At 35.6% G+C, this 17,438-nt stretch overlaps 1 protein-coding gene across 1 annotated transcript in view; it reads right to left on the bottom strand.

The window, feature by feature from the left end:
• The window catches only part of LOC107690776 (neurexin-3a-beta), a 100,146-nt gene extending 92,390 nt beyond the window's left edge, over window positions 1-7,756 (bottom strand). Inside the window, exon 1 of the mRNA XM_016489195.1 lies at window positions 7,672-7,756. Within this exon, the coding sequence (XP_016344681.1) occupies window positions 7,672-7,756 (85 nt within the window). The remainder of the gene's footprint in view (window positions 1-7,671) is intronic.
• Window positions 7,757-17,438: the final 9,682 nt, after the last annotated feature.

The raw sequence follows: 17,438 nt of genomic DNA, 5'->3' as shown, positions 1-17,438 counted from the left end.
ATAATGTTTTTTGAACATTAAAGCATGTCAACATATTCTGTTACACCAAATACACAAAATAATGATCTTTAAAACAGCATCATATGACCCCTTTAAAGATAATATAATAATGATGTGTAGCCTTTACTATAGACAGCAAGTTTTACTCACTGAAAGATTTATTCGTCATAAACTAATTACTTCATAATTGTATTAGAGTCTTACATACATGCTATACAATAATTTGAGTGATAACAGCTATTATGGGAGTGGCTTGATGGAGCGCCGGAGATGCAGATAACACGATCTTGACCCTTAAGAAACTTTAATTAATGCTGTCACATAACAAATCTGTTCAAATATAAAATTAAATGAATTGTTAATTACTACATTGAAATAAAAATGTAAAGCATTTACAAATATTAGAAATCGTGAATATAAATAATTGGGAATCGTAAAAAATGTAAAAAAAATTACAATAAAATAAAAACAGTGCACATTTCATTTATCTATTATAACATTTATGTAGTTTTGTTCAATGGCTGTTTCCTTATAAAAGTAATTTGTCAAGTTTTTCGTCAGTTGTCTTTTTTAATTATATGATGTCATTACGTTGCTGTCTTGCTGCCGGCCAATCGCTGCAATGCTGATCGTGGTTTCGAGTATCGATACATAGCCCCTTTTAAACCACCCATGAACGCGCAATTATCTCAGATAACTCAAGTTGTAGGTTGTAGACCGATCTTTGTTTGGAACTATTTTCGTTGGCAAAATTGAGCAAAAACAAGCAATATTACCTCTAAAATGTAAGTCACTTGTTGCTTCACTGAACTTGTATAAAATGATTATTAAATGTGTTATCATGCTGATATCTACAGAAAAATGGTACTCTTTGAGTGATATAGATTAAGTTAACTATATTTATTATATAAATATAAAAAGCATACAGAAGCATTTTTGCCGTCTACAATTTAGAATGCCTTAAATTTTGAGTTTTAATAGACTAATAAATCACATGCATGCACCCTGTCTCTGTTTGTGTGATTTGGTGATATACTTGATAATGTCAGATCGCACATCATTACAACAACACTTACCATATTATCGCAGAAGATATACTGTATATCGCACACGCAGCCTCGACTTGAGTGGAAAATGAATCATCCACGGTTGTGTGCGCACTTGTTTGCACATGAGCAAAGGCATTTTTTAGGAGTCTTAACTTGCAAACGCCAGACCACTGATTCGTCAAACCTGCTTTTCTGCAGTCCGTGTTCTTCTGACTTCTGACTATTTTGTAGTAAGTAACGAATATACTTCGGGGAAATGTATCGGCGTAAAAGTATACATTTTAATTAGAAAATGTAGTGGAGTAAAAGTACAAGTTGGCTGAAATATAAAAACTCAAGTAAAGTACAGATACTCCCAAAAAATACTTAAGTACTGTAACGAAGTATTATTACCAAGTGAGTAAGTGTCATTCTGAAATAATACCAATATAAAAGTTATTCTTACAGTTTCTTCTTAAAAATGTATAGATTTAACTGCAAAAAGACATGTGTAGCACAACCTGAAGGTGAAAAGCCATTACTTGCTATAAAAAAGGATTATATCAATCAGATGACTGTGTACAACAGGCACGTGGACTTTCAGCAAGTTTGGATCATTTTGGTAATTTATAGGGCTTAGAAATTTGTGTATCATATATGATATAGTAGGCTTTATACGGTTAATCAAAATGTCATAACTGGATCTTCCGGTGAAAACAACCGTCAGACTTCTCTCTGGTCATGTATTTCTCAGATTTTTATGTCTGCTAAACCCCGCTTGCATTAATTCGCCTCAATTTTTTAGTGCAATGCCCACATCTCAAAATCCAATCAACAAATGATGCATAGAACCAAGGCCCCACCCTACATTTTTCTTTTTCACTGTTTAAACTTGGATATGTGTCGCAATATGAAAGAAAAGAGCTGTCGCTACTTCAGTTTCATTGCGACTTCAAATGTTGCAGAAAGAAAAAAGTAAAGTATTTTCCTGCTCTATTGCCTTTGAGTTTGTAGCCTCCACCACGTAAAGAACCCAAACGAGAGATTGCTATATTGCAGCACCGTGAACCTCTTCTGTAAAGTTAATAAATCAATCAATCAGTGCAGGTGACAGGGACAGCAGGACAGACTCCTTAGTGCCCGCTGTGCATGCGTGACCTGCAGGATGGAGATAAATGGAGGAGGCTCTGGTTTGAAGAGCGGGGGGGAGGAATCGGGAGGACTGGATGCGGACTAGGTGTGGGTCGAAAGCGGGATAGATGAAGGCTACCAAGCATGAAGAGCTGTCACCATGCATTCGGGTTCGGGCCTTGCTGATTTTACACCTGGTTGGCCGTGTCTGCTACGCAGGTGCTCTAACATGCCGCGCACGCTGGGATGTGGCCTGTGCCGTGATAGGCCAGCAGTGGCGAGCATGTTTGCCATCACAGCGATTCAACTCGTGGATTAATCACCAAGTGTGTAGTACAGTAAGTGGCTCTGGAGAGAAAGGAAAGGCTGAGTGCAAACAAGAAAAAATACATCTATGCTCATTTATTAATCTCCTGTGCCTTTCATTAAAGGACAAAATGTGAAATACAGTATATTAGGCCTCTAGAGTAGAACAGTTATCCATGATTCATGTGCAAAATAGAGCTGGGAATGCTTCAGTATGCCTTACAATATCATTTGTGGTTAGTCAAATGTTTAAACGTTAAATATGTATGGCATAATTTCTGTTCCACTTGCGTCACAAACTGCAATTGCAAAAATAAGAGGTGAATTTAATTTAAATTCTTTTTCAACATTGTTTTCAGGCAAATCAGACTTATTATAAAGTGCATTTAAATTAAACATTATTTATAGCATATTTTGCTGTTAACAAAGAATCTGCTTGTTGTCAGACTGGTTTCTCCTCAAATACTTAACTGCCATTGGTCAAAAACAGATAGCCCCACCCCAAACTCATTGGTTGAAATAATGTTACTATGTCAGGTTGGTTGGGGTGCTAAATAAACAGAGCAATGTTTTAATAACAAAGCCACAGTTTTACACTGTTTTTCATGGGAAATCAACCTACAAATGATTTGCCTATAGTCCCTCCGCAAACTAAACTAAAACTAAAACTAAAATAAATTTTAAATTAAATAAAATAAAAAAATTGCATATATCAAGTTTTCTGTTTCTGTTAAAAAAGATCGGTTACAAATAAATAAATATGTAAAATATTTGATGAAAATGAAAATTCTGTCATCATTGACACCTTCATGTAATTCCAAACCTTTATGGCTTTCTTTATTCTACATAAATGAAGGAATATATTCTGAAGCATGCTGGGGTCCAAACAATAATGGACATCACTGACTTTCATTGTACGTATAATTTTTAATTGAACCATCCCTTTAAAAGATAAAATAATAGGCCTAATTAATGAAAGATTATGTCGTCATAACTTTTTGCCAGTGAAATGCTAAGTGAATTTCAGCAATTTGCACGTTTCTGTAAACTTCATGCTGTTTCTCATTTACACAAAAAATACAGTAGAACATAAACGTAGCCAAGCAGTTTTTTTCAGTCTAAAGAGAAAAAAAATGTCAGTAAACATTGATATGGTTGAGTAATATGCGCAGATTTTATGTTATGCATTTAAATCATCTCAACAGAGAGGTGAAAACAATTTTCACCCTCACAGACTCTCTTACTAACACGGAAATAGACAAGAATGTGATCCGTATCGCACAGGGCTTTAAATATTCTCTAGGTATCTCAGGACGCATGACTGTTATTCTAAAAAGAAGGGAAGGTTAAATTTTTCTCATTTCACATGTTGGCAGTGCCGCAAATGTAGCAGACCACATACTGGGTGGCATTCAAAAGAATTGACATTAGCTTTTCTGCGCAACACATGTCCATGTTACTTTAAAATCTATTTCAGAGCTCTCTGCTCATTTGTCAGTGTATCATTTATGGTGAAAAGGTGTTTTAAAGGTAAGAAAAGTTTTTTTTTTTTCATTTCAAAAACATTTTTCCCTGTATTTGACGAAACCTACAATCTAGTTCACCATGAAATCACCTAAAAAGCTTTTCTACTGTATGTCAGCGAATGTGGATGACGTGTAATAATATTCCACAGCTCTGCATAGTCATTATCTTTTCACTTAAAATGAAATTAAAGCTTTAAAATAAGAAACGTTTGCTTAAAAGAAATTAAATACAGCCCCCTGCTCGTACATTACATAGTTCCTGCAGAATTTAACAAATAACTAATTAAATACTTAATTGATACATTTTTATTTTCACACCTTTTTTCAAGTGAGATTCAGCAACAGTTTTTGGAAAAAGCTGACCTTTGACCATCAACTCTAACTTTAATTCTGCAGACCTTATAATGAACTAAATTGGTTTATTTATAAGCTAATTTGTCCTTTAAAGTAACCAAGTAATTGCTTTTAAAAGTTGCTTAAGTGTGCAGAAGGAATGGCCAAGAGGTGGCAAGCCAATTAAGATAAAACCAGTTTTCAGAAAACGCAGCATTAGTACTGTACATTTAAACAAAATAATATATCAGGATGTACAGGCCAAATGTACACGCATAACCAATAGCAAACTGTTCCGGCAGACAGAGACGGGTGAATCTGCGGCCTTCATAATAATCTTCTCTGCTTTAATGAGAGTCCCCCAGCGTTCAGTCGAGGTCTGGTCTACTGGCTCTCTTAATAAGGGCTTTATTTCTTATGGAGTGCATCATTTCCCATGAGCGACCAGCAAGAGGAAAGACGGCCAGAGGTTTACCTGACAGCTACATTAATACCCGCTTTGTGTTATTAAAGGGAGGGCGATCATTTAAATGAGAAAGCTGAAATGATCTTCTGCTCATGCTCTGAATGATGCAGAGAAAATCAATACGGACTGGTAAATCAATACTCTGATAACTCACACTGGTTGGCAATACAGTTACATTAGTGAAAATTATGGCAGACGGTTTGGTTACGAGGCTGATGAAGAATCTGCACGTCTCTTGATGCATTTGTACATTTTTTCAGCTGCATAACGAAATAAATTTGTGCCATATTTACAATATGTTACACTGAAGCCTTAGGAAAGCCATTTTATCGTGTGCAAAAGAGGAACAGGCTGTAACAGAAAGCGAGGGAGCGATAGAAACCTGTCCCCCGTCACTCGTAAGAGGCTCTGTGCCGGCCTGTTTCATCAGAGGCCCTGTTCCAGAGCCGAACGCTGATTAAAATAGTTCTGAAAGAAAGCCCAGGAGGCATTTTACGCTTCCATTTACAGAACTTAATTCTCTTTGATGATAAAAATCTAATGTAACCTTTTTAATTTGTCAGTGTAGGAATGAGAGACGTGGGGGCCCAGACTCCCCCCTTCACACATCGACTCCTTGTGCATTTCCTATGCTGCGGAATAGCACCAATGTCAAGGTGAGAAATGTGAAGCAATTCATGTCTCCCTAAAGCAACGAAAGCCATTATGCAAAAAAACATACCTAGAACCCTGTGTTTCGTAGTTAAATGTGCCAGCCTGCCTATTTGTTTCCGGCGGCATGATATTTTTCAGAGTTTTAAGTTGCACGTTGAGGCCTGGAGCTAGCGATGCAAACCTATACAGTTTGAGGAGCAGACTAATTTCGTACTCTTTAAAAATGCAATACACCATTTCAGGTTCAGAATCAAGTAGCATAGGGAGCCCTCAACTCTGACCATAAAGAAACTAATTGAGTTTCTACAAGGTTCAGTACACCCTCTACTATAACAATTTCCTAAGTTATGGAACCAGAAAATCCTACATTTTCAATAATATCTTTATAAATTATACATGGAAACCTTTGCAAGCTTTTGCGTGAAATATTTGGTGGAGCTACAAAGATGTACAAAACACTGGTCACAAAAAATATATATACTTAGCATGTTAAAATTATAGAATGGGATCCAAAAGTCTGAGATCACATGTGAAAATGCTTCCATTAATCGTTGTAATTCAATGCAAATGTTTTTATTATTAAATATTTTATCGGTATAACAATTTGAAAAAACGGAATTAAAATATTTCAAAATGTTATACACACAATATAACTGTATGCACAATATAACTGTATGATTGATCTAATAAATCCAACCGCAGTAAGCATAAGAAATTTCTTTCAAAAACATCAACAAATCTTACTGACAGCAAACTTTTGAATGCTAGTGAACTTTAAAATCTTATTCATTTTACATCAAAATTCTGTTTACATTTTTTATTTCCAGGATATTTTTTTTTTTTTTATCCCAGATTTTTAATATGGCCTAACATTGTTCAACCCCACTGTACATATAATGTTCTATAAGACAAATCAACAGTCATTTTTATGCCATATAATTCCATACTGATCCAAGAGTAATGTGAAAAAAATGGCACCTGCTCTCACAATTCTGCAGCAGTTCACTTTCCCTGCCCTCTGTAAACGTCTAACATTTACCTAGACTACTCCGGGACCTTTGTTCTTTCAGACTCTGAAGAACTGGCCTGCTTTTCACTCTTTACAGAATACGCTCTATATATCCGTGTCACACCCTGCACTGATTGGCTCATGCTGCACTGTGTAGCAACCCTGATCTAAACTCCGCTTAGATGACCTTTCGCAGGAATCCCCTCCAGATTCCTTTAGATCGTAGACCAGTTCACTCTCCACACAAAAATCCATCCTGCTCTAGCGATTAAATTACAGAAAATCAGATATTCATGATGGGATGTGTAGTCAGATAATCCCATAATGTCGGAATTGTGATTTTATTGGGGGCCGAGTGTGTATTTAGAGAAAACCACATTATAATGGAGTCTGCAAGGTTATTCTGAATTGAGTTACGAATTCTACACCATCCTTGACAAAATAAAACCAGACAGTCATACATTAAGTCTGCGTAGCATAATAATAAAAAAAGCAGCTTTAAAACAAAACAAGACTTCAATGTTCTCTCTCCATTTGATCGAGTCAATTTTATCATTGCGGAGCTATTAAATAAAACACAGGGTGGATTATTAACGTGTTCAAGCTTCTATCAAAACATATTGCATGTATTTGTTTTGTACTGTATGTTCAAATAAAATTGCATATGAAGTCACTACATCTTTCCTCATAAAACTAACTCGGAGGAGACTAGCTGGAGAGCCGCAGATTCAATGGGAGAGAAACAAGGAAAATCAATTTGAAGTCGCTGTGCTCTTTCACAATGCCGGCGGAGCTCATGAGTGGTTGTCTGTCAGGCAAAATTACATCCATCCCCAGACTTATGCATGTCATTTATGGAAATGGAAGAGACATTCCCTCATAGACGACGCAGCACACTTATGCATGTGAATACATCCATTAAGCAAAGTCACAATTTCAATATGAAGAGCAAAACCAGTAGAGCTCACAATAAGGAGGCCTGTTTAAGTGAGAGGAAGAAAACCATTAACATTCTATAACGAGAGGAGGTTTCCATTACAATTTCACACCTTCAAAGAAACACTAAGACTCTCTCGCTCTGTTTCTCTCTGTCTCGCACAAACACGCATGCAGAGATGTGCTCTTTGAGTTATTGGTGGAGGAATTTCTCTTTTCGATCTCTCAGAAGTCCGAATGAGGAGTTTGATTATGCCATTTGTTTTAATATTCCTCACGAACAGCTTCTCAGACTGACATATAGACTTTCCGCCACCTCCATCACATCTGCGTTCAGCACACTGTCTCGACCAGTACTGACAGGCATCTGAGAACAGTGCTGGTGGCTGGAAAATAATGACCTGTACTATTTTGGTGATGATTTGAGTTCTGCTATTCACAGGTATGAGACATCCCACATTTGCATGCAATTAGATGGCCTAGACTATCCACTACCATTCACACTTTTTTAAGGGAACGCTGATAATTAGAGGGATAATTATTTTGGCCACATAAATCTGAATAGTCATTCAGGAATTTGGAGTTATGAACATTCAAGTATTGAAACAATGAATCATATTTTCAACATCCAATAAACGCTGCCTCATATCACGCACGCACGTCAGCGAGACGTCTATTCGGCGTGTGTTTTCAGCTGGAAAATTTAATTTTTCGAGTGTTTGCACATCTGTGATACATTGCTATACTGTACAATTTCCTGTCAGATGTTAGAATGACATTCAGCTGTTTTCACATTTAAAGAAATAACTGAAAGTTCTGTCATCATTTACTCACCCACATGCTGTCCCAAACCTGTTTTTTTTTTTTTTTTAGTGAAATATAAAAGCTGTGGAAGCCCGTTTCCGCCACTGAAAAAAAAAAAGGTAATTGGGACTTTTTATCTCACGATTCTGACTTTTGTTCACAGAATTGTGAGATATAAACTCGCAATTGCGGGTTATAAAGTCAGAATTGCGAGATATAAAGTCAGAATTCTGACTTTTTTTCTCAGAATTGTGAGATATAAACTCGCAATTGCGAGTTATAAAGTCAGAATTGCGTGATATAAACTCACAATTCTGACTTCATAACTCGCAATTGCGAGTTTATATCTCAAAATTCTGAGAAAAAAGTCAGAATTGCGAGAAAAAAAGTCAGAATTGTGAGTCAGACTTTATTTCTCAGAATTGCGACTTTATGTCTCGCAATTGCGAGTTTATATCACGCAATTCTGACTTTATTTCTCAGAATTGTGAGTTTATATCTCTCAATTATGACTTTTTAACTCGCAATTGCGAGTTGATATCACGCAATTCTGAGAAAAAAGTCAGAATTGTGAGATAAAAAGTCGCAATTACCTCTTTAATTCTTTATTCAGTGGCGGAAACAGGCTTCCATAAAAAGCAGACATTTTTGAAGACTCTTGCACTGTTCTTTTGATACAGCATGTTTATAGTGACCATCTTTTGTATGAGGAATAGACATTGGTCAGGGTAGCGTCTTATTTCATTTTTGACAGGAATGAAAACGAGGCTATGAGCGATAGAAGTACAGTGCATTCAAAGGATTGAACTATTGTTTAGCAACATACTGCTTGTTCAGCTGATAAATGCATAAAACAGTTTTCAAAGTTGTCACTTTTGAAAATTCCGCGATCTAGAACCTTTACACGGTGCATGCCATTGTAAAGACTGTAGTCTATCCCTCACAGCCTTGTTTTCATCCGTGTTAAATTCAATATGGCATCTAACCTGACTAAGGTCATATACAGTGCAAGTTTTGGAGGAGAAAATTATAAGTAAAAAACAACTTAAATTTCAGTCTGTTCACGCGAAGCTACTAGGGCTGGGTAAAAAATATTGATTTCTCGATTTTAATCATTTTACGAAACAGTATTGATTCTTAAATCCCAAGAATCGATTAGTCTAGCCTGTTTTCAGTTAATGAATGGAACATTGTAGAGCACCTCCCATCCAATAAATCACAGTAAGCTTTGTGCTTTGTCACTTTTGATATGAAACAAAGTCTCACATTTCTAATTCTGTCCATTTTATTAAAATATTCAAACAATAAATAGCGTTTTGGTGCTGTTTATTGTGGAGTGACAGATCGCTGTACCGACCTCAGTTCAAGAGAAAGCCATCTTACCAAAATCTGTATCCTGTCTCATGTAATCCCTCAATCAGTGTTTCAACCACGCAAAAAGACTGCAATGTAACAGTTTGCAAACAATATGTCACTTAACATCACATTTACCTCAGACCATAAACTGGTTAGTCAGCTAGAAAAATGAACTCTAGAGAGAAAAAATTTGCTAAATATATGCACCATATAAAATATTCATTATAATTTTTACTGTTCTTCAATGTTTAATTTATGTTTGAATAAATCCTTCAATTTTTGTTATGACAGCCATCATTTAAATGTTTATATTTCAAAAAACGAATTTGGAGTATAAATAATTGTGCAAGTGTAAATTAATCTAAAGTCTAATTTAAGCGTTTGTATGCAAATCAGTTAATTTACCCTTCAATATTATAGTAATGTATTACCAACAGACTCTCATGTATATTTTACAGCACTGGTTGAGAGATTATTTTTTTTACTTGAGAAAATTTAGCATGTCTACCTGATATATATCCAAAATAATATGTATCGAATTGAATCAGAAATCTACACGAATCGCAAGCTTGTCAATCAAAATGTCAAAGTGTCAAAATCTAGCCCAAGAAGCTACTTTAGAGGTTAAATGCAGTGTGGATGCCTTTAAAGTTTTTTTTTTTTTTTTTAGCCTTTTGGAGCACTAAAATGACCTGAGGGTGAGTAAATAATGCATTTTCATTTTTGAGTAAATATATAAAAGTTTGGGGTTGTTATATGTGCAGCAGTATTTCTTACATGCTCACATATCCCTTTAAGTATTTTTTTCTCTTCTTTCCAACTCTGTTCTTTTATTATACATTCCCTTTCCTTTTTTCCTTAAAGTTTTTTTTTTTTTTTTTAGCCTTTTGGAGCACTAAAATGACCTGAGGGTGAGTAAATAATGCATTTTCATTTTTGAGTAAATATATAAAAGTTTGGGGTTGTTATATGTGCAGCAGTATTTCTTACATGCTCACAGTAGCATGTCTGTGCATGTATATCTACAGCGGATCTAAATATTTATAATTAATTATAACTAGTTATGATTATTCATATTTCCCCATGAGCTGATTCGCTACAATTTGCAGTAGCAAGTCTCAGTACTACACAGCAACAGATATATTCTGACCAAACACATTAAAACACATTAACAATGCCATGAATATTAATATGCTAAACTTTCATGCCAGAAATATAAATCAGTAATACTGTAAAATATAATATCCTAAAATGCTGATTTGGTGCTCAAGAAACATGTATTATTATCATCAATGCTGTAAACAGTTGTTTTATGCTCAAACAGCAACATTACAGACTAACTAAAGTTGAAAAAGTGAAAAAGCATAATAGGACCCCTTTAATATATTTGTGGAAACTGTGATACATGTGATACATTCTTTATGTAGACAGTTTATCTGTTTAGAGTATAATATAGTATTCCCCATCCATGTCCCTAGCACATAAAGGGTGACACTGACTCGTTTTGTTGTCTTGTGAAAAGACCTGAAGGAGAAAAGGTATTTGGTGGGCTCTGAGCAGTAGCAGTCCATGTTGGAGAGGAGAATGACTCCTGGCTAAATGGAGGAAGTGATGCAGTAGACAGCAGAGTGGGCTGAAGCATGCTGGGACTGCCAGCACTCTTCTCATCCACAGCATCAACCAAGGAAGGTTCTGCCTTCGGAGACTCTTTCCTTGAATTTCTCTCTTTTCTGTCTGCCTTATATACACAGCGCTAATGTGTTTGATAGACCACTGTGCTCATGTGTGAAAAGTCTTGGAGATGATAAACAGCATCTGATACTGACTATTTAAAATGTGTTTGGGGACCATGATAACTGCTGGGGAACATTAAGTTTAAAAGTAAAATGTCACTTCATTGCGTAAGGTAACTAATTATGTAACATTCTTACTTTTCATGGCAAGAAACTCACTAGATACTTTTGCATGACTTTTTCTCAGAATCAGCCTAAGGGTCTTTTTCTTCCAAAACAGTAGCACTATGCTTGGTTTGCAAGCATTTCAAAGCGGTATGTTTTGTAGTTGAGGACTGTCTGTAGTGTGCACACCACAACTATACCCTTGTATGGACGTTGCACCGCTGTCAGTGTAGACAGCTTCACTGATTAGAACAGAAGCGTTCTAGTTTTGTCAAGTCGCATCATGCCACTTGCATGCTCTGTACACATGCCATCACACACACTGTACAGGACTGTTATGCGACAGGGAGAGGCTTTGGTTTCAATTGCATTTGTAGATAAGTTAAATAAACAGAAAAGTAATGGATGCTTTGAATTCATTACATATTCAATTAAAGGGCTCTTAAATTAAAAAAAGAGCTGCATGTTGCTTTTTAAATAACAGGCAGTGCATTTTATGAAGAGTTTTTAAAAGGGTGAATCTAATTGCATAAAAATAGTAAAATAAAGAAATTATAGAAAGAATAAAGAAATTGAAAGCAATATTGTGTAAATTAAAATATTATTGGGGTCTTACAAGGATTAAATAAGGTGTTACTTTTTAAGTGTTCCTAAAACCTTTAAATTAATTACATAAAAAGAAAGTTATAAAGTAATAAAATAAAGTAATGCTACTTAAAAAAAGATAAAAATAAATTAAAAACTACTGGGTTCGAATTTATTTTAATAAAAATTAAATAAACACAATAAGTAATGCATATCATTTGTTTGAAAAAAAAAAAAAAAAAAAAAAAAAAAAAAAAAAAAAAAAAGAAGTATGGTATAAATTCAGAAAATTATATGTTACTTTTTAAGGGCTCCTAAAAGCGTGAAATGAATTGCCAAAAAAAAAATAATATGGTGTAAATTAAAAAAATTGTTAGGTTCTTAAAAAGATCAAATGAATTAAATAAAGGAAATAAATACAAAATTCATGCATATTACTTGTTTGAAAAAGAGAAGTAGGTGTAAATTCATAAAATGTGTTTTTTTGGAGGGCTCTTAAAATTATTAAATTAATTAAATTTTTTTTGTGAAAAATCATTTACAAAAATCATGTAAATCAATGTAAATAAAAAAAAAAAACTATTTTGCTCTTAGGAAAGCATTAAATAAATTAAATAAAAAATTACTTTAGAAAAAAGAAGAGTACTACTTGTTACTTGCACTATAAATCAAACCACGCAACACATTATACTCAGCACTATCCATTATGGTACAAAATGGCATGAAAATATTAATTTCAGGAGCAATGAGCTAAACGTTTCCAGCTTCTTGAAAATCAATATGAACTCCACCGACACGTCCTGCAAGTCCTCTATGAATCACCTGTCTTACAGATGTACTCGGCACTCTGAGGGTGAGTCAGTATGAAATTAAAAGATGTAGTGTACGAGACTCCTCTCGTCTGACAACGTGCGTGTAAGAGATGAGCCGCAGTGATTAGGTGTCTAAGCTCTTACTAGCTCCCTCGAGCAGACAGGAAGTACTATATTATGTGGTGGAGCCATGCTATTGGCTGGTAATTAATTTGCCCTGTGCACACGGGCATTCATCAGCGGCATGGAGGTCCATTTTAATGCATCGCCACATCCTGTGATCTCAGATGCATCAGAGTCCTCAACTCAAGCCTGAGAGCTGAGACGCAGAGGGCAAGGCCGCACTTTCCTAAATGGAGCTCGAACCACACAAAGGTCTCATTACAGTACGTAACTATTTAATCTGTGTACGCTGGAAACCGAGATTCCAATCATTTCAGAAGCACAACCGTGCTTTAAGATCTTGTTTACATCTTTCTTCTGATGGTATAGGTGCACTCTGCATTTCCTCAGCTTGTCATTTTTGAGAAAATTGCACTAGGAAAGACAAAGAAAAACGAGGGCGATAATGGCGTGACGGCCAGCACCCATCCCCAATAATTTCCAAAGCCGAATTAGACTGGCAGTGTACTATCAAGCCCGGCAGTGTCTGTGTGCGGTGTAGTCGGCTTGATGGACATGTGATTATGAAGCCCTGCAGTTTCTTAGATTGTAATCATAGGTCCCTCTAGGACGGCTACGACGTGCCGCTGGTCATTACGTGTGCTGTCAAGGTGAGTTCTGAAAGATAAGTGCTTGTAGTCCCTCATCCTCATCAATCCATTTTTGATGCTACATTTGAATAGTTCCATTTTACATGGTGATTGACCTTCAATCTCCAACTAAAATCCAGGATCTATTATTTATGTATCCATTTATATTATTTCTGATGTATAAAATTCTGTCTCTGATATTCCAGGAGAAAGAAACCAGAAGTGAGACACCCAACCGCACCGGAGTCTGGAGGGTGAGGAAGTTAACAGAACGCTGGCCACGGTGAACATTAGCAGCTCTGAAAATAGCACAGCCATAGATTTATTGGAATTCTGTTACAAAGCCAGCAATAACCTACATAAGTGGAGCATCTGTGCCTGCTGCCTGTGACAGAGAAAGAGAGGCTAAGAGAGAAGATGAGGCTAAATAAGATACAAAGTAAGCCGGGGATGGAGACTAGAGATGTAGGTTTTCTCAGGTACTGAATTTCAGACTTTGAAGCCATTTTAATTAAGCCCATTAAGATCTCAACGCTCAAAATTGCAATTATTTGAGAATTTACGCATCAGTAGATGAAAGCAAATAAGCCTCTGGTATAAGTAGGATAAGGAAACTGAGAATAAGGACCATTTTAATGTAAAAAAAAATAAATACCAAAACTGTAGGATTTTCATGATACCACTAAAATTTCTTGAATGTTTGTATTCTGACTTGAACAATATTCTTAAAAAATCATATATTAGAGAAAACTAAAAACATTAAAGGGATTCTCCATCCAAAAATGTAAATTCTGTGATAATTTATTCACCCTTATGTTATTCCAAACATGAATGACTTTCTTTCATCTGTGGAACATTAAAGAATATATTTTGAAGAATGCTGGCAACTAAATGTTTATTTCAGTTCCCATTGACTTCCACTGTGTGGACAAAAAATATAATGCGAACCAAAATCTGTCATTTTTGGGTGGACTATTATTTTAAGCAATGTTAAGCATTTTCACATTTGTAGTATTCAAGTATTCGTAAGATTCTCCCAGCTATGAATTTATTCTTCCATTCTGATTTTATTCTTGAGATATTTTTGAGATATTCTTGAGATTATTTTATAAAACAGCTGTATTTACAAAAATATATGATTTTATTCTCATAAGATATTCTCAAAACAAGGCAGCACTGAATTAATAATAATAATAATATGTGAAAAATTTATATACTGTATATATTGGTGCTGCTGCTCCACTACTGAGTATACAGCATGACAGCAAAATAAATGAATTTTGCAGACACCACATTTTCTTATTACAATATCCTCGCTGACTGCACACAACAGCAAACGTACGGGGTAACCAGTGTAATGCAATTAGTGAACAAATTATGCTTATGAGCCAGGTGTTTTTTATGAACGTCTTGAACTTGTGAGTTACTCAGTCACTTATTCACTGAACCACAAATCATTACATCATTACACTTCTACAAGTTTATATGTACAAGTAAATTACAAATAATACAATATGTTGTTAAAGAGACACATTCAGAACAGATTTTTTTTCCCTGTAATAAAACATACTGTATATATCAGAATCATTCACTGTTGCCAGAACTAAGCTAAAATAAAGCGTCATCACTTTTTCTTTGGAACGAGTTAACAAGAGCCTGCACGAGGGTAACCTGAGGTCTCTATCTTTGTCATGGTACAATTGAGCGGGTCCATGCGTCTTACTTCGCAGTAAGTAAGGATCCAACACCTAGCACGCGTGTTAATAGGGAACTGCTGTGTCAGCGGGTGACTAGCCTTGGCTGCTACAGATAGCATTAGCATTTCTCAGTGGCTCGAAGGGCTCATTAAGACGGCGAGTGTGTCAGCTCATAATTAGCATTGACATGAATAGTTATTCATAAAGTAAGTGTTAGACACCTGACCTTTGCTGTGTATTGGGGAAACCCTAAACATCACCTTACCTCCAAGCATTGCTGGCCATTATTGAGTTGGCTTGTGCCCTTGTAAAAGCAACATACGTTTTGTTTTGCACGTACACAACAATCTCGCCACCCTCGGAGGGCAGGAAGTGACATTCAGTGTTTGTTTTGCAGCACAAGGACTAATTTGATGTTGCACAGCCCTGAATTAGATGCATGCATGTGTAACAGCAGAGCGTGCGATTGCAGCAGAGCTGTTTAATGCTGATTGTACAGTCGTAATTATAATCAAGATGAACCCGTTCTCTCGCCAGCACGGTCTGTGCCTTTCCAGGTGCTTTCCCACTGTAATAAGGACCAAAACAAAATATAGGGGAAAAAAAGCTGTGCCTGACGAATGAGACCTGCAAGGAACCAGCTTACAATTCACTCTTTAAAAACTCCAAAAGCAGGTTTTCAAATTTTAGTTGACAAGTCTGGGAATTGTATTCTAGTTTTAGTCAATGCTGCATAATATTTAAACTAATAATCACAATTATTTCACTCAAGTTCATAATCACGATAACTGATCATGATTTTTGTCATTTGTGAAATTTCATCAGATCTACTGCACTTTGATTTAGTTTCCTGATTTATTAAATTATTTAATAAATTATAATTATTCAGTAATAAATGAACATATTGTCAGCTCTATGAAAAATGTTAAAACTCAAAGGTTTTTCTCAAAAGCTAAAACAGTTATATTAATTCCAATTCCTAATATTAATTCCAAATTATATTACATGTATTATATGTGCACATGGTTGCCAGGTTCTGAAAATAAAGTAAAACACTGGGCAGAAAATGTTTCTTTTTTAGAGGGAAAGCTCTGATGGAGGATTTAAATCTGGCAACCCAAGTATAACCCAAGAATTTTTTCTCATATTTTTTTGTTAAAGAATATATACAGAAGTGTTTTTTTTTTTTATTACACGTTAGCCTTGTTTTTTTTCATCAACAATATTGCATATAGTCACAGTTAGTGTTTAATGTTGTTGGTGTCATCTCATCTTCATCTAATCGCATGAAAAAAGGCTGTCAACAAATATTTTTCTACATAGTTTTTAATTCAGTTAACACTAATACTGACTTTAGGGTGTTTACCTCATTGATAGCATTTTAAAAAGCTTTCTGGGAACCTTAGTACAAACTGCAGGAAGAGGGGGTTAAAATGTTATTGTGCCTCACTGGATTGCGACCACCAGGGAGTTCTCAAATCCATGCTAATGTGTAATGTAGAACTTGAAAACAAGCTATAAAACTGATTTAATCTTGAACATGCAATTCTGCATGTACCACCCAGGGCCCTAGATTATTCCATACAATAATATTAGCTAGTTCAGCTTTCTTCAGGAGCAGGCATTTTTTAATCTTTCCATTTATACTCCAACGCTGGCATTTGCATTGGAAATTTCCATAAAACCAATAGATTTTATTCAATTATTTATTTATTTCAGTGCGATCGGCGAGAAGGAATTTGTTCATTCATAATGGGATTAATCTGCTGGGGCTAATTCCCTGGCAGTGGCTGCAGAATGAGAGGTTTTGTGTGGACACAGTTACCTCCATTGTGCCGAAAATTATCTCACATTGAGAGGCTTCTTCGTTGCTCTGATTGAGGATTCTTCTCATTGGAGTAAACACAGTTAATACTCTCCACCCCTGCCTATTCTCCGGAGTATCTGTGTATAGGGAACGCACAGGATGTGATTTTCTTTCACCAGATAACAGCTGGTGAAAATACACAAGATATACTGTATGTGTGTGGGAATTTACTAAAGATGAATTACGCCTGCTTATAGCGACATTTAGTGGCATGCACCGTCTGCACTGTTTTAGCCAATCACGTACTGGTGTTACACACACACACATATATATATATA

The sequence above is a fragment of the Sinocyclocheilus anshuiensis genome, unplaced genomic scaffold (genome assembly GCF_001515605.1).
Source record: "Sinocyclocheilus anshuiensis isolate Anshui unplaced genomic scaffold, SAMN03320099.WGS_v1.1 scaffold3606, whole genome shotgun sequence".
Taxonomy (NCBI): domain Eukaryota; kingdom Metazoa; phylum Chordata; class Actinopteri; order Cypriniformes; family Cyprinidae; genus Sinocyclocheilus; species Sinocyclocheilus anshuiensis.
Note: the sequence above shows the minus strand (reverse complement) of the source record. Positions and strands in the feature narration are given on the sequence as shown.